Source organism: Sebastes umbrosus, chromosome 15, assembly GCF_015220745.1.
Source record: "Sebastes umbrosus isolate fSebUmb1 chromosome 15, fSebUmb1.pri, whole genome shotgun sequence".
NCBI lineage: Eukaryota > Metazoa > Chordata > Actinopteri > Perciformes > Sebastidae > Sebastes > Sebastes umbrosus.
The window spans coordinates 12,981,189-13,002,814 of NC_051283.1; the positions used below are offsets into that span (position 1 = coordinate 12,981,189).

General features: G+C 41.5%; 1 protein-coding gene across 4 annotated transcripts in view; it reads right to left on the reverse strand.

Moving 5' to 3' along the window:
- Positions 1–21,626, reverse strand: part of col16a1 (collagen, type XVI, alpha 1) — a 133,856-nt gene that overhangs the window by 45,275 nt on the left and 66,955 nt on the right. For all 4 annotated transcript variants that reach the window (XM_037795031.1, XM_037795030.1, XM_037795032.1 and 1 more), the window contains 5 exons: positions 11,680–11,748; positions 11,481–11,598; positions 4,527–4,650; positions 3,620–3,901; positions 2,668–2,748 (listed from right to left, as the gene is read on the reverse strand). In XM_037795031.1, coding sequence (XP_037650959.1) covers positions 2,668–2,748; positions 3,620–3,901; positions 4,527–4,650; positions 11,481–11,598; positions 11,680–11,748 — 674 coding nt within the window. The remainder of the gene's footprint in view (positions 1–2,667; positions 2,749–3,619; positions 3,902–4,526; positions 4,651–11,480; positions 11,599–11,679; positions 11,749–21,626) is intronic.

Genomic DNA, 21,626 nt, shown 5'->3' on the forward strand with positions numbered 1-21,626 from the left:
AGCATGCAGATGTTTAGCAGATATTACATTCACCACCTTAGTTTAGCTGTCAGCATGCTAACATTTGCTAATTAGCATTAAAAACAAAGTAGCCTCCAGCTAATGCTGATGGAACCATAGTGGTGGACCAACCCACAATATTATCTGACATTTGTTTTTCGTACGTACTCTATACATTTCTGGTGATGAGTGATTGATAGAAGACAGAGGAATAGACCGGTAACAGATAATGAGTCTACCGTAGCTCCGTAATCTACCCTCCAAAACTGTCTGCGGCGCCACAGAATGCTCCGCAAATCCCATTCCCTACAGCAGAAAATGGTACTCATCCAACCGGGTTTATTTGAAATATCTTTTTTTAACACAGTGAAATTGAGCTAAAATGTCACAAACGTTATATGCAATGTCAGAGCAATTGACAACTAGCAGTTCTATCTCTTTCCTTTGTGTTTCAAGAAGCCGCAGCCTTCGTGGTTGTGTGAGAATGCGAGTGAGTGCTTACAATACATCTGCGCACACATGCTCCTCCACTTCTTCATTTCAAAACTTAAACGCAGCTTGCAGGGAGCCCTGCAGCACACATGCCTTGAGCAAAGGAGAAGAGGTTTCCTCCTTTAAACTCCTCTAATCAACAATTCTACAGCATTCAGTCCTTCCTCCAGAGGACTCTACAGTTTCAAACTTCAGAGGGAACTTCTCACCGTATTTGTATCCCTCTCAAAAATTCATTTGGTAATGAAAAAGACACATGTACGCATGCACGCACGAGCACAGACACCCTGGAGAATTCTGACAAAAAGTTGGCTGAGCATAAAAATACCTTCAGCTTAAAAATAAACCCAAGAACTGGCTGTTTGCAATTCTCCCCATACCTGAAGTGAACAATCACTCGTTCTCTCTTTTTTTGTCCGTCTAACAGAAACATGCTGTTGTGTTTGGGTCCAATGAATCTGTTTTCTACTTCTCTGAAGCCTGCAAACAATAACTGCACAGAAAGTACACATCAAGAGGTAAGAGGCAAGACAAAAAGAGAGAGAGATATAAAGAAAGAGAAAATAGTGTAGAAAATGGTATTTCTGAGGCGACAAGAGCGAGCGAGTGATACTTTCAATTAGGCTTTTAGTCACACTTTAGGAGTACAAAGAATATTGGCAAACCGCAGTTAATGTGACATAATTGCACACAATGGAATTACTCTAAGCCCCAGTCAATTTGTTTACATAAAACCCTATGTTAAGCAAAGCCTCTGAAGTTGATTGTGTTAACTAACATAAGACAGGCTTTTTTCATAATTGTGAAAGCCTAAATCAAGTAATTGACAGAGTGCTATATAGTAAGGCATGTCGAACATTTTCATCTTCTTTTGGATCACCTAAAATGAGTTGAAAGAAAATAATTGAGCACAACGCTTTATGAAGACAAAGTGTTGCTGATTAACAAGAAGAAGCCACCAGAGAAAATGCAGAAACTGTTCGTGGTTAATTCTCATAGCGCTCAGCTTTTTCTTGCAGCTGTTGCACAGTAAACCTTCCAGCAAATAACTAGATCAGGTCTAGATTAGGTTTCACCGAGGAAAGTAGTTGCTCCAAATTTTTTCCAAACTGAGTGGCAGACGCCTGTCAACTGAAGATTTGTGTGAGCCAGAAACCTCTAAAGACACAATTTTAAAGCCAAAGCAAAGCCTTTCCCACTGATGATGTTGCTCCACACTCATACCACACCGTATCCCCATGTGAAGACTGGGGTTAGACCGAAAATTTGGGGTGGCAATGGGCCCAACTGGTTAAAATGGGTGCCCCTTTAAACTGGCATAATTGGTTCAAGTCCCTTGTTGAGAAACACCAGATTGGAACCGCCCTCATACATATTGAATATAAAGAATATAAAGCAACTGGTTAGATTAGTTTAGCACAAAAACTGGACACAAGGGGACCCAGATAGCCTGGCTAACCAGCTGCTGGCTCAAGCTTGATATTTAGGTGTGGACTCGAGACACAAATTTGATGAAAACTCGACTTGAACTTGACTGAACCAAACTGAATTTCTATCTTTTGTTGTTTATTGCTGAATGCCTGAAAGGTTGTGTTTTTTTTTTAAACTCTGGACTCTTTATTGTTTGTGAATGTTATTGGGATTTGCATTTTGATTGTCTTACACTTAATTCCCCCAGATCCCCTTTGCTTGAACTAATCCTACAGCATCCAATCAAGTTGCAGGAGAAAACCATGAATAACGAACATTACGTTAGTGAGCATGAGTTGGCGCCAGTTAATCTGTTGTTAAAACGGCATTACATTTGGGGGAAGAGCCATTATGACTTGTTTAGGACTCAAAACTCAAAGTTTGGGATTTGACTTGATTCAGGATTTGCCTGTCTTGACTTGAGTGCAATGACTTGAGACTTACTTGTGACTTGCAAAACAAAGACTTGGTCCCACCTCAGATATTTACTGTTCAGACACAAGAGTGGTATCCATTGTCACATATAACTCTCTGCCAGAAAGCAGATAAGAGTATTTCCCAAAAATGCAAAGGTTTATCATTATTTGCATTATACAGGATGATGTGGGAGAGAATTCGGTGTAGAGCGGTTGTGAATAGTCTCTGCTCCACAACATCGTTATTGTTAATGATTGTTTATCAGTTAATGACGGTTGCCAGTCTTACCCGTGCTCCAGGTATCTCACAGCAGGCCTCCTGCATGGCGAGGGTCGGGTCGCAATACAGCATCACCTGCTGAATGTCCATCTAAGGAAAAGAGGGTGAGAAAGAGATTGATGAATATAACATGCAGGTCTCCATAAGTCCTCTTGCGTAATAATGTAAATAGAGTTTAAATGAGGAAGTAAACGTGGCTGAGAGCCAATTCATTTCTCATCTATATAAAGTATTAGGAAAGCACTTTGTCCAGAGGTTTACGTGTGTGTGTGTGTATACGTGTTTGAACACTTCCTCCCTTCGCGAACAAATACCCTGCCTGCTCGCTAACTAGGCCGGTTAATTGATCGTCAAACTAAGTGCCTGGATTACTGGATCTATTCAGCGTTAATAGTCCCGACTCCCAGGTAGTCGGCTTGTTATTTTAAAATCAGGACTGAATGAGATTGCATCAAAGAAAACAGACCCTCAGGGGCATAGCTTGTGGTCTAAAACACACACATGCATACATACAAATGTGAATATACACGTGCATGAAGAGAATGATTGATTTCAGTTCAAAGGCCTTTATGGGAGGTTGGTCCACTAGAAATATTTCACTCTGTCCAGAAACAGAGGGGTCTGGAAAAAGCCTATAAAAATTGTATATGCCAAGGGTATACTGAATTACATAATGCAGCACAGCACTACCATGCCGTTCTCTATGGTAGAGGTCCCAATAAGGGATTTTGGTTCATTCAAAACAGTCAAGTAACAGTTTGTTCTTCACACAGAGAGGAACTAAAGGTCACCACACTTTCAAACAGTTTAAAGTTTAGATGACATTTACATTGCAGAGCTTAAACTAGATCAAAAGCTCTTCAACAGCCAAGATAGGGCAGTCACACGCTGCATATTTAATCAAAAGCTCACTCAAATTCTCCTCTCAGTTCTTCTTTCCCAATCCTCCAAAGATCCATACCTGCACAGGCCCGGCATCTGAAGAGCGAATGCCCAGCAGAGTGTGTCCGTCGGTGGGCAGAGCTCCGCGGGGCTCCAGGGGTTTGGCCTCGATGGAATTGCAATCCACGTGGAGGGAGGCGGCTTCACGCTGCACGCTGAGGGCCACCTTGTGCCAGCGCAGGTCCATCAGGGCCTCCACGCCCTCGCCGGTGAAAACGCAGCTCACCAGGTCAGCTTCGGGCTCTGCCCCCCTGGCACGCAGGGACAGGGTGCCATCGGGCCCATTGAGGTCTACAGAGAGCTGGGTTTCCAACACAAAGTGCTAATTAAACACCAAAGTAGTGGGAATATGTACACGCTGCTTCCACCTAACAAAGCTGTTGAACACAGTAGCAGAGATGAGCTAAAGGGGGAAGACATATTAATTACACACACAAACAGTACGGCCAATCAATCACTCCTAATGAGGCGTCTTGGCCTTCATCCATCATACACATTGAGTATTTAAATCTCCTCAGACTCGTAGTGATTATGGGGACTGTGAGGGACTCCAGTGCTTCATCATGGAACACACATGAATAACAATGAAGGTGAATGAAAGAGGATGATGGAGGGAAGAGTGACAGAGGGACGGGGGAGCGAGAGAGAGGGAGGGGAATCGGATGAAGAATAAAGAGAGGACAAAAGACGCGTCGAATGAAAAGGGGGAGAGGATTGAAAAGGTGTCACGGTAGAGAAGAAATCGAAGGGCAAAGTGGATGACTATGCAAAAGAGAGATGAGAGACGGGGGGGGAATGAGTAGACAAAAGACGTGATGAATAAAAGGTAAGGGATCGAGGGGGAGAGGGAGGGAATAGTGATGGGAGGACGGAGAGGTGGGGGGAAATGCGTAAAGCCGGCAATGTGGAAACAGAGTGAGCTGCACCTGGGGGTATCCCTGCTGATCGGATATCTGGAAGAGGTAGATGGTGTCTCTCAGGGCAGCCTTCTTTAACGCCAGGGTGAAGATCAGGGTGAACTCCTCAGGAATGCCCAGAGGAAACACCTCACTGGAACACACAAGTTCTTAAAGGTCAGGGACATGTCATCCTCCATAGGGTGAAACTTTGTGCAGGAAAGTTTACAGGGGAACTCCATCAGGGTTATCTTGGCTTGGGCTTGGATATTGTAAATGTACAGTGTAAAATCAAGCCTGTGTTACAAACTGGGATCATAAAGAGTTTTAAGAGTCTAATAAAAAGATGCTATAAATGACACTGACCAACCCCCTCAATCCACTCCCCATATTCATGTATTCTGGTTACAGATACAGGACCAGGAGGGGTCTGCCTTTGTTGCTTTTGACCATAGACTGTATATAAAGACGGAGGACATGACAGCTCCCCAAAAGTGAAGTCAAAACATCTTGATCGCCCCCTGGTGGCTGGCTGCAGTATAGGTCATAAACCCCAACCCCCTCCATGTTAGCGGATGGGACATGAGCCAAACTAAAAAAGTTAAAGTAAACGTCAAAGACATTTTTCCCAAAGATGGTTTCTGGTATTTTAACTAGTTCTTATCACAATGATGTATGTTCAAGTGTTCATTTTTCTGATAACTTTGGTTTTCATTAGTTATTTGATGGTATAAAAAGGGGGTGAGACGTCATAATGGACAGCTGCTCTGAGTGAACTTTCCATAATCGTCACGAGTCTGCGAAATAGAACATGTGTCAATTTGATCATAAATGTAGTTATAGAGATATTATGGTTAGTTGCTGTATCTTTCTAGCCAAACAGCTACCGTGTTATAACGTAGCGGCCAGGTGGCTCACACTAGCAAGCTGTGGCCATGCTCGGCTCCTGACTGGCTCCATACCAGCCTCCTAATCACTACTGTGCAGACTCTGGCTCCAAATGACGTCAAAATATCAAGACGGCAGCTCCCATATCTGGGATATTTTGCCTTCACTTTTGCACAGAGGGTGGAAGTGGAGACGCCTTGTCCATCTTTATATACGATCTATGCTTTTGACATAGCAGCCCTTAATAAAATACCTTGATGTGTAGGCTACCTTAATGTATGTATAGAGGAACATTGCTGGGCATCTTACTTTAAAAATGTAATCAATGTGTCTGTACTGTGTGCATGTACAAGTGCAGGTAAGGAGTAGGAGCATGAATGTATATGTGCATATGTGTCAGTGTCCAGGTATATATTGTGTTTATATATATTTTTTCCTTTTTGCTTTTCTCCCCACATTTTGTGACTGCAGCCAGTAGCACAATGCAAAGCTGTGTGTACTCTAACCCCCCCCCCACCTCTAGCATTTAATTTTCATAGCAGATACAGTCCAGCAAGCCTCATCCCTCAGCTTTGGTCAAGGGCATCTAAGCACACAAGTGTACGCACACACAAAATATTCACTGCATGGGTGTGTGTGATGTATTGAGAGATGAAGGGTCCACAAACAAGCCCAGTGAAATGCATGCTCACTGAGATGGTGAACACTTTGAAATATTCTCTCTTGCTCCATCTCTCTCTTGCACACACACACACACACACACACACGCACACACACGCACACACACACACACACACACACACACACACACACACACACACACACACACACACACACACACACACACACACACACACACACACACACACACACACACACACACAGAGAGAATTGTTGATGCTGGCAGCTGGTTTCCCGCTCCTCGAAGTGGGGTGACAGTGATTTATGACTAAGGGATGATCCAAGGGAAAAAAGCCAACTACAGGACATCAAAACAAAGAGAGGATGAGTGGGAGAAAAGGTGAGGAAGAAAAAAAAACGTTCAACCTGGAGACCTGGAGAGAGAGAGAGAGAGAAAGAGACAACAACGAGAGGCAGAGAGGGGGAGAAAACTATGGTGAGGGACAAAGACATTCTGGGTAAAATATGAAAATGCATGAGAGCTTGATATTAACTAATCCAACGAACAATATGTATAGGAAAAAGAGTGTGTGTCCAAGAAAGATAGACAGACACACACAGAGAAAGACAAATAAAGAGAGAAACCGATGTTGAGAGTTGTTTTTGCTGTCGATTAGTGACATGAGCTGCAGGGCACAAAAACACTCACAAACTATTGACTTTTAAGTTGAAAATACCTCACCGTGGCCCATTACATTCGGAGTCCTGGAAAAGAAACACATAAACCCCACAGACACAAACACACACACACATACAGTATACACAAACATGCAGTGGGGAAAGATAAATCACTCAGTATGGGCCAGACAGATTCAGATCTAGCCTCTCCCAACTCTGAGAGAAAGTTACTTCTTCTCTTGTTTTTTTGTTGGTTTTTTTTAAAGAGGAAAGTCAGTGCAAGCCAGAGAGGCACAAGGGAAGAGGGGGAGAGGATATCTAATGTTGAAAAAGCAGATATCTGGTTTAAGATGGAAGTATCACCTGGAGAGGTGTATAGGCACCCTTGTACTGGGGTTCTAACTGATTGCTTTCAGTGGAGAGGCTATGCCTGAATGTATTATACACACACCTCATCGTAAGGAATATTAAACAACTAGGAGCTGATGGGTAAAAGAAGCTATAGTGGCCAAACTTTGTTACACATTGCAATTTTTTTCCCTTTGGATATCTTCATTTTATACAACATGCATACAACTTTAGGAAGAAGTCGAACTGTGCAGACAGCAGTACATACTTTGACAACTATTGTAAAAAAATATACATTGGATATGGAAATTTCAAGCCTTTTTTGGGGCCCTAAGCAGAATTTGATTCACTTGTCAAATACTGGGTAAGGTGAAAAGGCTAGTAAGTGGTCTACAGCCATGCTAGCAGCTCTGTGAGGCTGTACTTAAGCAAAACGCTGCTAACATCAGCACTCTGGTTACAATGACAATGTTAACATGCTGATGTTTGGCGGGTAAAATGTTTACCACATTTCCGAACTTCGTTCGGCATGTTAGAACCAGAAGGCAACCTCTTGGTCTGAAAAGTGAAGCCAATGAGGACGTGCCTTAAACTTGCATTCTTTCTAATAGCCAGCAGGGGGAGACTCCTCCGGTTGCAAAAAGAAGTCTGATTGTACAGAAGTCTATGAGAAAATTATCCTACTTCTCATTTGATTTATTACTTCAGTAAACATTGTAAACATGAGTTTATGGTCTCAGTCACTAGTTTCAAGTCTTCTTCAATACAGCATGACGTTCATTTAGTAAATTATGGTCCCATTTATTGTAAAATAGACGAGTTTGCTTAGCATAGGGTATGCTTTAGGGCGTGGCTACCTTGTGATTGACAGGTCGCTACCACAGCATTGTCCGGTCTGGGAGTTGTCCGTGTGTTTCGTCTCACAACTTTAACCCTTTCACAGTGTGTTTTGAGTTTGTGAAAGTTAATTGTAACATTTTGGTCACCTAAAAAATGTCTTATTCAGCATCTGGCTTTACTTAACTCCACCTTCTCGCGTCACTTTTGGTGGGGCGGTGGTCAAAAACCAAGATTGAGACGGCCAAAATGCCAAACTCAAGGCTTCAAAACGGCAGTCCACAAACCAATGGGTGACATCATGGTGACTACATTCACTTCTTGTATACAGTCTACGGTTAGTGTGCTAAAACTTGCTAATTAGCTAATCATAAAGTACAAAAGGTCAGGGGATTACTAAAGTCATTTGGATTCATCCTCTGGGCACCATTAATCTGTACAAAATGTCATGGCAACACATTCAATAGTTGTTGAGATGTTTCGGTTTGGACTACAGTGGTGGTACAACCTACAAACAGACCAAATGAGCGACTGTCATTGCAATCCCCAGAGCCAATAACATGGCTAAAGAATTGTGCTCCCGTGTTCCCATTTGCACAAATGCGGTTGAGCTGCTGAACATTATGGTCAAAGCAGCATGTACACTCGAAAACATCCCCAGGTCAATAAAGGTTGATATAAATTATACAAAATCACAGCCCAAAAAAGCAGTCATTGTGTATGGTTAATGCACTTTGTCTGGACAGGCTTGCTGTAACACAAATTCAACATTAGTCAGACTAACTTTTGTAAAAAGGTACATGACCCTCTCCTCATTGACTCATATCTGCCTTCTGCATTTGCTCTCTAAAAATAAAAATCACTCCTCTCTTTAGCTTTTCTTTTATTTCCCTCCTACGTGTTTGCTCTTTTATGATCCTTCCATGGTCACAGACACATTTTGAGAGCACCGCTGCCATCACCTTTGCACTCCTCATCTTTGCTTGCATATAATTCTGTTGATCTTTCAATAAAAAATTAATTTTGCAGCTGTGCTTATTAAGCGATCCCTGCATATGAACAGCAGCAAAATGCTTAAACGAATTGTAACACTTTTTTTTGCTATGTGATAATAAATCCATCAAATGCATTTGAATTCTGTCATAAATATCGTGGCCTCATGCCATAATATCACAGAAATACTTCCCCTCTCTCCTACACACTGTGGCTGCATAAAAGAAAACAGGCCCAAAGCAATCAAATCATATTTTGCTGAAATTAAAATGCATGTGACCAGCTGTGACTGGTGCCCATTTCACTGTCAGCAGACAACTGAGAGAGGCGAGAGACAAGTGGCTTCATCTGGCTGTCACTCATCTGTGTTAGCTTGGATTAGCTGAATGGATTAGCCTCTGATACAAAGCAAAACGCTGCTTTCCAATTACTATACACACGTCTCGCACTTCAGTCAACCTAACCGGCGATGAATTAAAATGCTGCATGAGTGACGGGGAGTGTGTGGTGGATGGGAGCCACTCAGAAATATATACAATATATACTCTGGGACTGGGAAAAAAGGGGGAAATCTAATGTGTGATACTGCAACTGCACACATACTTCACACACATGCTCACCATCACTTATAAGCGCATACAGGCTGAGCCCACACACACTAATACTGCTACTGAGGGAAAAGGGATGGAACAAGCCTGAGGGTTTGTTCTGATGCATTCACTTATTGCTTGGATATAAACCTTTAACCCTCTCGTTTCCTCACTACATCTCTCAATCTGTTCTCCGCCTCCACTGTTCTTTTCAAAAAAGCATGAAACCCTTCCATATTATGCCATTTAAGAAGGCAAAATTTGAAAAAAAAAATTGAATACAAATAAAGAAAAAAGGGAACATCATGACTAACTGAAGGATAGACCGTCCTCTCTGATTTTATTAAACAACAAACACAGGGCTTCATCCAGGAGACCGCTGTGCGTTACGTTTCACTTTACAATCAGCTGATCGTTCGTGTCCTGTGTTCATGTCAAGTCACATTCTCACTGTACAAACATAGCAGCCATAGCAACCATGTTGTTTTTTCCTAAACCTAACAAGTGGTTTTGTTGCCACACCTAAGCAAGCGTTGTTGTTTAATTCACAACATTAAGCATGTGTTTCTGCGAGTGAAAAGTAACGCCCAGGGGTCTGACAATGCGTCAGTGTGTGACAAGTTGGAAACGAGAACTTAGAAAAGGCAAATGCAAACAAAGCAAGCATCTCCTCTGATTCTGTTTAGTCATTTTGAGAAACACGTATAGAAGACAGTGAGTTCTATGTATAGAGAGAAACACAATGAAATGCTGCTGGCAGACAAGACTGATGTGCTACCATTGATTATTCTCTGTCTGAGTTTAACAGAAGTCACCCAGGTAGCATTCTTTGCTGATAAAACTGACAGCGAGGCGCTCGATGGCATCAACATTTCAATATAAAATGCTGCACCATATAACAAACCAGCAGCACAGATGAGATAGAGGAATGGTGCTCCCATCCTCTCTCTGTATGGTTAGAGGCAAAACAAAAACGTGGGTCCAAAAGATGCTGATTTCCTGAGAAGTGATGTTTTTTAGTGCCCTTCTCTTTTCCTAAGGACAAGTACTCTCTAAGCCTGTGACAAACAATATATGTGACACTTTCAGAACTAAATGTCTCGACTGAAAAAGAGTGTTTTGTAGACAGATTTATTGGGCCTTCAAGCAAGTGGAGCTGGACAGAGTGATAAAATACTCTGAGCTGACCCAATTGGCAAAAAAAACGGCTTTATTGGTGGGTAGAAAGAAGCTCAGCCATCTGACAACTGGCTATAATTTGCAAGAAACTGAAAAAACTGAAAAACAGCCAGCTCATAACCCTAATAAGCACTTGTCACGCAATTCCAAACACAATCACCCAACTACTGTGTAATAACAACATGAAAACCCAGGAAAGCATAATTACACCATGTCAGGCTGCAAAATCATGTTGTGCGAGGAAGGCGTGCTCTGTTGGATTTTATGACTGCAGGTCTCTTCGCCCAGAAACAAGCTAAGAAACAAGCTCAGGCTCTGAAATGTGGGTGTTAAATTCACATCCTTGTACAGTAACCTCTTTATTGGCATCATGCCTACTCATTAAAGAGATCGCTCCTATAGTTTGTGCCCTAGCAAATAAGCCAGACTTTTCCCTGTGAAAATGAGTTACAATAAGTGTATGCGGTCACAACCGGAAAACCAAAAGGCAGTTAGAGTTAGTTTTACAAGCCAGTGTCAGTGGTGAGGGAAATGAAGCGGTATTTCTGGAAATGCAATCAGAGATTGACCCGTGCTGTACTATCTGCCAAGCATCTGCTTTTTACACAACAGCCATTGGACAGCGCTGACATGTTGAGCGAGGGTTCAGAGGCTGCTTAGCCGTAGGGTGTTCAGTCTCTGTTCAGACAAGGCATGAAAAGAGACATTGGCCTACAGAAAGCTGAAAATCCAGTCGAAACTTCCTGTAATACATTATCTACCACCTAAAGCTGTACACATTGTGCTTGTGTGTGTTTGTCTGTAGGTTGCTGGAAAGAGAGCAAGCAGCAGTGAGAGATTGTAAACTTACTCGGTGGGGCGTAGGAGTGCTGTTTTGCCCAGGCGGAGGATGACGGGTCCTCGGGGGTTGCGGATCTTCTTGACATCTTTACTCTTGAGCAGGGAGAAGCGCCTCACCAGATTAAAACCTGACAACAAATGGCATTCATCAGCACCCACATTAATAAAACTCTAAGAAAGATATGTCAGTTTGAGCTTGTCTTTTTCACCTGTGATGTTGTGCCTGGCCGCCTGAGGGAACTTCCACTCTTCCACTTGTAAGGATGGGCATTGTTCATCTGTGGAGACAAATAGATGGAGGGTTAAGCAAGCAAACATACTACCATACTATTTAGTACGCTAAAACAGTTTGTGAGGTATCTTAGTATGTTCGAAGCCTTAGTATGAAACCAATAGTATGCAAATTGCATACTATTTCCGGTGAAAAATTACAGTATGCAGCGCTGGACACTACGGCGGCACAAATATTCCACAATGCAATGTGGTAGTGACGACAACGATCATAACAGACGTTGACGGACGGCTCTGTAACTTCAATGACGCTTCAATTTAACTGTTAGTATAAGATCTCACTTTCCCGGGTGTGATATATATTTTAAATTAATTCAGAATTTGATTCTCACAAACCGTCGTTTTTGTCACATGAGATTGGCACGGGTTACCATGGTTACACGTCTGCAACCGGCAGGGAGGCTCTCAGGAAGTGCCGACGTAAATCACTGCTCAGTGCATCCACAAAGATACATACTGCTGTTTATTCACACAAAAGTACGTTGAGCGATAGTACTGAGTATGTAGTGCATGGTATGTGATTTTGGACGAAGGCCATGAAAATAAATCAAAAAGTGGTTGTGGTAAACGGCAAAAACCCAAATTCATGAAATGACAAAAAGTCACATCAGTCTAATTTCAAACATAACCTTTCATACGTACTGCTGGGGTGAAATGGATATAGAGTTTGTGTGAGAAAGCACAAGCAACTGCAATCCTACATACAGAGAGTAACAGAAAATATTGATCCGGAAGAAAGAGAAGTAGAGGGGAGTTGGCGGGGGTTGAAAGAAAGTCAAGGGTGTAAAACATAGAGAGTGAGATGAAATGAGGGCAAAGCTGTGCAGAGAGAGGAACTCAGCCCCGGACTGACAGGTTGTCTTGCACCAAGCTTGTCTGTCGCAATAGCCTACGTTTGATGGATATGTTCTCACCCTGTCAGGGGAGGTTACAGAGAAAAGTGTTGCTTGTCAAGAGCGGCATGCCTCACTACAGAGGGGAGATGTGAGATGTGTAGAAAAACTGGGGCTTGTACAGGTAGACATGGACCCTGTGAATCACTGTGATCCACCGCTAATTGATCTCTTTGGGGCCAAGGACCAAGGCCCCGAAGCAAGATGATCTACAGGGCATAGTTTTTCAAAAACTGTTTTTTTTTTTTTACTATGACTCCAGAGAATGTGGAAACCAGGTGTTGCCCTGTATTAACTAAAAATAATTTTCTTTGAGCTGTGTTGCTGTCAGTAATATTATAAATCATTAATGTGCGCCTTCTGCCAAAGCTGAAGGTTAGATATTTTTATTTAGCCTTGTTCAGCGCTGCCCCGTACACGCCGTGTCGACCAAATACGAGTGATTCTCTGTATCTAAAGAGTGTGAAAGTTTGTGTCTTTTTTATTACCTTTTAATTACCTAACCTACGCGTCAATTATTATTATATGGGTTATTTTAGAAAAAATACCTGTTCAGGACTGGAATATCCACTGCTGTGTATCCAATGTGCGAGTTAGAGTTTAGAGTAACAATAGCAGCTCTATCTCGCTCTTTGTTTGGTTTGGGGAAGTTTAAACTCCAACAACTCCGGCTAAACTTTTCGTTAGATAATAACAGTGTTGCCAGATAAGGTGGACAGTTTCCAGCCCAATCAATCACAACTTAAAACCTGCCCAATGCAATAAAAACCAGCCCAAATCATAACCTTGCCAGGAATCTGTGTAAAACAATGAAATTATTACTGCCCAATAGAAAACACATCATAAGCATTCAAAGCTTCGTACTGCATCAAATAACCAATGATAAAATGAGAATAGGCTATCGCAACCCACAAAGAGTGAATTCAGACAACCAAAGACACAAATTGCCATGTCAATGTCAATGATGGCGTCAAGGTACATTAAGGAGGTCCTCCGTTATCCCTAAATAACAATGATCCCTAACTCAAGTCAATAAAATATAGAGTGATTGGACACAATGAAGTTTACTGAAATATGTATCTGTATTTTGACTATAAAATGACAGCTTGTTTGGTAATATTGTTTATTTTTTGGTTTATTTTTGTTTAAAAGCACCCCAAATTTAATTTACTAGCCCAACTCTGTTTTTCCCAGCCCAACTAAATCAATAGTAGCCAAATAGAGCAGAAATCAGCCCAATCTGGCAACACCACCTAAGTCTTTAGCAGTTTAATATCATGTAAGTAGCGAGCCCCCCAGGAAGAGTACCGGGCTTTGAAGCAAATTTTCGTAATGGCCAAACGATGGTAACAACAACTTCCAAGTTTGTCATGTGATGCCATTGGGCCCAAAAATACTTTTTCCCATAGACTTATATTGGGAAAAAGACGTCTGCTACATTTGTTAAATACTTTGTTTAGCCTACAATTAGTCACAAATCACAAATTTGCCGCCTAACAGCATACGACACCCTCTGTCCTTTATGACCCTTGCAGAGGATAAGGAAAAACTTAAAAGACACAAAAAAAAAACTTTCAACAAGGCAAAAATAGAAGAAACAAACCTGTTATCTACTATACATTTAGTCTGCATTAACTGAAATGAGCTGTTATCCAAGCTGTGTACGCGCAGTTATACGCAGGACAAGCAGAGGATAAGCATTGGAAAGACAATATTGCCTATTATGGTCTTGAACAGGACCCAATTTGCTCTGGACTTGGTCTTGACTGCCTTTGGACTCGACTAGACCTTTTCTTGGACTTGATTAAGTTGATCTTGACTAGAGCCTTGCTTCAAACAAAAGTAATATCTTTGTGTCTCCTAGCTTTATGGATTGAGTTGATGATTGATTGAGTGCACTGCATGGAGAGTTGCCTTGCAGCAGGCAACGACAACGCACTGTCTGTGTTTCCAACCACAATTTAACTTCATCCAGACTGGAAGTCACACCAAGACAAAGGGAAAGAGCCTAATATAATTACTTAAATAATAACATAACTGACTTTAATTAAGAGTTTAGGAATTTAATTTCACGGAGGCCGGCTCAAGAAAGAATTAAATCACTTGCAGTGCTTCATCACCTCTTATCTTAGTTCATCATCCTGCAGCTTCTGCATATCTTGGTTTCAAAATACAAAAAAACAGTTTCCAAGCGCAGCACATTTCAGCCTGTGTCTGAATGCACAGTGTGTCATTCTCTTATTGCTGTCTGCAAGTACAAATTAAGGTGTGGGAAAGGGATGTCAAACAGTGGCGTTGTAGTACGCTGAGAGAAACTTGAAATGATAAGTCAAGAAATTGTATGAATTGAATGTGACTTCCGAACAAAGTAACAGATACAGTGGAGTACAGGAAGTATCAAGCAGTCTTCTGAGCTCTCTGATCTCTCACTCGCACACACACAATCACACATCCTGTATTTATAACTTGACTGGTCCATCCAGAAACCTTATCTGCTGACCCAGCACAAAGTGCACTCTCTGCAGCCTCGCAAAGACACTGCTGCCTTTAAAAACCAGACACACAAACACCCAGAGCTTATCTTCATATCTCCCGTCGCAGATTTTTTTGAAGTTAAGAGTTGGTAAGATCTACCTTTCTTCTTTCTTTTTTGCTGTTTTGTTTTTCATCACCACCCTATTTCCATCAGACGGAATCAAGATGAAGGCTTTGTCAGGAATAATACTGGCTGGAGGCAAGCGAGTATAGCAGCACAATGAAAAGTCAAGCAACAGCAGAGAGGTGAAGGTGGAGAGAGGAGGAAGAACAGAGAGCAGAGCGATGGCAGGTGAAAATGTGAACTTATATTAGGTGTTTCTTACCCTAAAGACTGCGCTGTCTCTCCAGTGGCCATTTAAGGACATCTCAGACTCAGTTTTGTCATGATCATGCTCTACATTATATGACTTAGCTCAATTTTCTTAAGTCTGAGCTGCTTAATTAGCTGAATTCTGATTAAAAAAACATATTTTTTTAGATATTTAGATATTTTTATTATCACTATATCCTGACAGTAGTGCATGAGACAGGTAATCTGTATAAAATCACATGCCTCTGTGCCCTCACTACATGTCAGCATTCACCCATTCACACACACTCATACACTGAGTGCCAACTTTGCCCATCAAGATCTAAACACTCATTCACACACCGATGGCTCAGCCTTCGGGAGAGATTTAGGGTTAAGTGTCTTGCTCAAGGACACGTCAACATGTGACCCTGAGCAGCCGGGGATCGAACCACCAACCTTCTGATTGGCGGACAACCTGCTCCACCCTCTGAGTCACTGCCGCGCTTTGCCTGTCATTTGGTGCTAGAGCTTACAGTGGGTTTATCAGAGCTTTTTCACTGTAAACAACTACTGCCCGCTACAGAGAGAGCGAAAGCAAGATGTGAGACTGAATCAAAACAGTAAAGCCATCAAAACAAAACAACGAGCTGAAAGACGCTAAAACGTTCTGTAGAGCTGAGAGGAACTGCAGTTTGGTGATTATTCTCTGTGGGTTTTGTCACATTGAGTGACCCTGTTTACATTACACATTTACATACCCACTTTTTTTTAATACATATGTGTGAACGAGGCGTAAGGCTGACGAAGCATAACTGGAGATGACAAAACCAGATGAAGATGAGGCTGCATTTGCATATGGAAATTCCATTGGTAAACAACTTTGAAACATTTGTAACCACTTTTTAAAGCTGTGAATCAAGTTAAATGCTGTGTTTACTTGTAAAAAGCGTGAGACTTTTGCTCGCGCTCATGGGATAAACAAGCTATTTCTACATAACTCAGAGGATGGATGATATTTTAGTGGACTGCTGCGTACTCAGGCACTTGGCAGTTTGGCAGAGGACATACTGCGGGACTTGAACCCCATTTTCTCTCAAGCTGTGATCAAAGGAAAGCGTTTGCTTGTTGACAAGCTAATTAGTAGCTACATAGTATGAGTGCCACTCCAGGTTCCTGCTAGCAGCTGCATGTAGCCTTAAAGAGATTGGATGGTCTTGGCCGGGTTCACTTCGTCTTTGATGGGTTGCGTTTGAGTCTTGCCAAAGCAGGTAATGATACTACACTGACTGCTGAGAGTGTTCCCCCAAGTTTCCACCTTGCCAAAAATAAAAAAAAAAATCAGGACATTTTGGGTCTTTTGGGAAGTGAAACCCTTCTTTTTGATGTATGCTGACTTACACTTAACTTGGAGGATGTACAAGTGAAAGGTGTCAGACAAGGATAAATGTGGATGATTTGATTAGTGTTAATGCATCTATATACAGGAAGTAAGAAAACTCCAATATAACTTGTCCTTCTTTAAAAAGTCTACCACTCAGGCATTCATTATGACGAAGAACAACTCAACTCTAGCTGGCACACTGCAATATCCCAGCTAATATAAGTAGTGTGTGACCTTTCTTGCAACTTGCAAAATATTTAAAAGGTGCTAAATGCGTGATTGGGAGCATTTCCATTGCTTCCGCACAGTTCTCAATATGTTGACAGCAAGCCAAAGAACGCATATTTCCAAGAAGTGAAAGTCAATTGTTCGTTCCATTGCAACATCAACGACAAGCAGCAAAGCTACGCGTCCACCGTTTTGGACTGAAAGCAACTACCGGACACCAGTAAAGTGTCTGCCTAAAAAGTGCCGTACAACAAAAAAAAGTCTATTCTTTTTTCATATTCTACCGAAATGGCCTGTGTTGAACAATAAAATATTATAAGTATAATAAGCGTTTTCAGCCCAAACCGGAGGGTGGGTGCTATGTTTCCGTGATGACGCCGTCAGTCAGAACGGCGTTACAGACCGTATGAGATCAGTGCAGAGTGGCGACCATGAGCTAGCCAGTGGGGCACGCTCACATGCACAAACTATCTTTACTAGAGCTGTGACGATATATCGATTAGTTGTAAAGTATTAAATTAATCGCCAACTATTTTGATTATCAATTAATTCGTTTGAGTAATATTTAAGAAAAAAAAGGTCAAAATTCTCTGATTCCAGCTTCTTAAATGTGAAAATTTTCTGGTTTCTTTACTCCTCTTTGACAGTAAACTGAATATCTTTGAGCTGTGGACAAAACAAGACATTTGAGGACTTGGGGAAACACTGATCAACATTTTTCACTGACATTTTATGGACCAAACAACTAATCGAATAGGCTAATCGAAAAAATAATCGAGAAATGAATCAACAATGAAAATAATTGTTAGTTGCAGCCCTGATCTTTAAATATCAAATAGTTTTTTCTGCTATATTAATGCTCTGAATATCATATGGAGAACCTTTAACAACCTTCAGAAGGTTGATGAATCAATGGCCTCATCTACCAGTGCCTTGTTGTGGCCAGGGTCTACTGAAACCAACTGTTTTAATACTGTTTCTGTTGCAGCAAACACTTGGCAGAGCACTTTCATTAGGGAGAAGAGGTCACAAGTGTGCTCACAGTGTCAGAGTGTTTGGTGTGTGGTTTGCAGTAAGAGAGGGTACGGTAGTTATTGAATGTGCTTTACAATGTGGCATTCCAAGATAATTGGACTGGGCTGCTGATCAGCAGAAAGTCAGACTCAGAAGGAGAGTCTTCCAGGTCCCGCAGCTATTAAACACATGCAACATATGGGGAGAAGAGGGGCATGCTGGGTGGTTTAGTTGATGATTCAATACCATGATTCAATGTAGCCATGTGAAGTTAAAGTGCATGGAAAATGACAAACTGACTGGATGATAAAAATAAGGAGGGACTGAGACAGAGGACGAGAGACTTTGTCTCACTTGCCCTCCCGGCCAAATGAGACAGACGAGAGAGAGAACATTCCTGTTTTGGGTTTTTTCCAGAGATAAAACTGCAGCAAAGAGGAGTGGAAAGACTTAAAACGCTGCACTTTAGAGCAATGAGCTCACTCATTTTCCCCTTTGTAGGCCTCTGGCCCACATTCAATACACTCACAAGCTCACAGAGACACAGACTGGACTCATGACACACACATTTACAAGCTTACAATAAACTTAGAGAGTACATGCTGAGGTCTGCACACCTCTCGAATGAGATTGTGTTGTTTGACATGATGTCTGGTAACCTGTGTGTTTGTGTGTGCAAAGCATGCATATACATACTGGTAAGTGAGGCTGAGATTAGACCATCAGAGAAAAGAACGACATACCCTTTAAAGGAAACTGGTTGCTTACATGCAGGATTGGGAGGGTGACTTTAAAAGTGTAATCCGATACAATGACTAATTACCTGCTAAAAAATTTAATGAGTAACCTAATCCAAGTATTGCAATTTGAAAGTAATGTAATCTGATTACTTTTCATTATTTTGGATTACCTCAATAACAAATAAAGACAAGAGAAAAGAAACAAGCAGAAAATTTGCCATTATTTTGTATGTGAAGCAGAAAAGAGGAACATCACCACAGTAGAGTGCAAGTTAAGCCCTACAGCTTCAAAAGGCTGTCATCATCCAAGGACATTAGTGTTAACGGATTTTTAACTTGGAGCAGCGGCGGTACCCATATAAATTTATATTAACTTACTGTAAATCATCCTAAAACATGGGAAAAATATCATTTTGTGTTATTGTGGTTATACAAATGTAATTGTGCCTCCATCTGTGTTTTTTGTCCGCAGTGGAAATGTATTTTTTGAAAGGCTAAACGCCAACAAATATGGATTGAAGCAGAATATTTCATTAGATAAAAACATGTTTGAATGAATTTTGGAAATTATTACATCAATCTTTTCTATGCACTGTGCAACATATAGATGCGATTCAATATTACTTTACTGCAACGCACATATTTTTCCTGCAGATTGTAAAGACATAACAGCACAGGTTCATTCATGAAGCAGTCCCCTTGAAACAGTTACAAGTAAGTGTTTTGCTCAAGATCATTAGTGACATTCAGGCACTGCCTGTGTTAGCCTACAGTAACAACAGGGACAAGACATCTAACCAACAAAGCTATCACTATTTTTAATAAGTAATCTCGCTTCTCTGCCCCCTCCTATCAAATCTGACACCCTCTATTTTGTTGGTTTACATTATAGCAGATCCCTCTTTGATGTCCCATTCCAACATCCTGTTTCAACTGGAATTACATCATATTGACTGAATTCAACTGTGTATGCCTCCGCGCCGGAGGCATAATGTTTTCGGGTTCATATGTCCATACATACGTTGGTCTGGACCGTTCTCGTGAACACCATATCTCAGGAATGCCTAGAAGGAATTTCTAGAATTTTGGCACAAACATCCTTGTTTGGACTCAGGGATGAAGTTATTCGGTTTTCAGGGTCAAAGGCCAAGGTCACTGTGACCTCACGTCCATCCGATTCTAGTGAATGTGTGATCTCAGAAACCCCTTCAAATGTTGCTAAAACTTCGACTTGGAGTGACCGTATGTCCGTCTCATTCTCCTGAAAGCGTTATCTCAGGTACGCCTGAAGGGAATTGTATTACATCTGATACAAACATCCACTTGGACTCAAGGAAGAACTGATTAGAATTTAGTGGTCATAGGTCAAGGTCACTCTAAGCTCACGTCCGTCTCATTCTTCTGATATCTTGGGAACGCCTTGAGCAAATGTCTTCAAATTTGGCACCAACGTCCAATTGAACTCAAGGATGAACTGATTCGAATTTGGTGGTCAAAGGTCACTGTGACCTAACAAAACATGTTTTCGACCATAAGTCAAGAATTCATGTGCTAATTATGACAATTTCACACAAATGTCTAATAGGATAAAATGATGAAGTGATGTCATTCTGGACAGACATGGTTGTAAACTGTAACTTGACTCTTTTGCTTATTAGCTTAGCATGTCATTTATGATTTACATTAATATGCGCATATGGCATGAGAGTGTTGCATTAAGAGACTTTTAACTAGACTTTAAGACAGTTAAGAGGCCAATTCATGATGTTTTAACATCACTTGTCATTTCACTGAAATACAAATTAGAATGTATATAAGGGAATACAGTATTTAGTATTAGTAAGTGGCTACAGAATATAATCAGTTCTCAGTGTAGAAGCAAATACAGCATATAGGATATTCACTTTAATTATGTATATCCTAACCTAAACAACAAGCTGTACCCCTAACCAGGCTCTGTACTGTATGTCTGTTTCTGCTGCTTGTCTTCTCTAACTTCGGATTCTGTGCAAATTAGCTTATTATCATCGGCGCCCAGAAAACATACGACTTAGCTCAGACACAGACAGAGGGAAACTGAGTGAAAACAAATCAATACACAAATCCATTACTTCAGACTGCATAGGGTCTGTGGTGCACACAAAAACCCATATCAGCAACACTTTCCCGAAGGCAGCAAATCTCAGCAATTTAATTCAACTATGGGGACTAGTCTCTCTCCGGCTGATACACTGCGGAACTGCAGTGCAATCATCCAGCTCGACTCCTCAACACTAGTTTTACTTAAACCTGCTTTCCTGCTGTAATGTCAGCAAATTACCAGTACTGTAAGTAGAGATTTGGATGAGTCAGAGGAATGTGTGTACGTGAGCGTGTGTGTGTTGAGTGTGTGTGGTGCTTTGCCTGTGACAAAGTGTTATAGCTGCACTTGAGAAACACTTTCTTCCAACCACTTGGGGGAAAGACTCAGGGGAGCTGCAGGCTGACTCAGTCTCATCTGAAAAGCTCTGACTAGGGTCTCCCAAGAGGGACCCCCCCTCCTCCACAAAGCTCCCTTCAGAGCTCCACGAAGCTATGGAGGATTGCTCGGCCCCCCAACTGATATCACAAAGCCGGCCCCTGAGAACACACTGACAGTGTGATGAGGGAGTGTGATAGTTGGGAATGAAATAAATAAATAAAACAAAACAGTAAAATAGATTTATCTTCACCTCTCTGCCTCTTGATTGCTTAGATGTCTGTTTATGTCACACATACATATGCAGATACAGATTCAAAC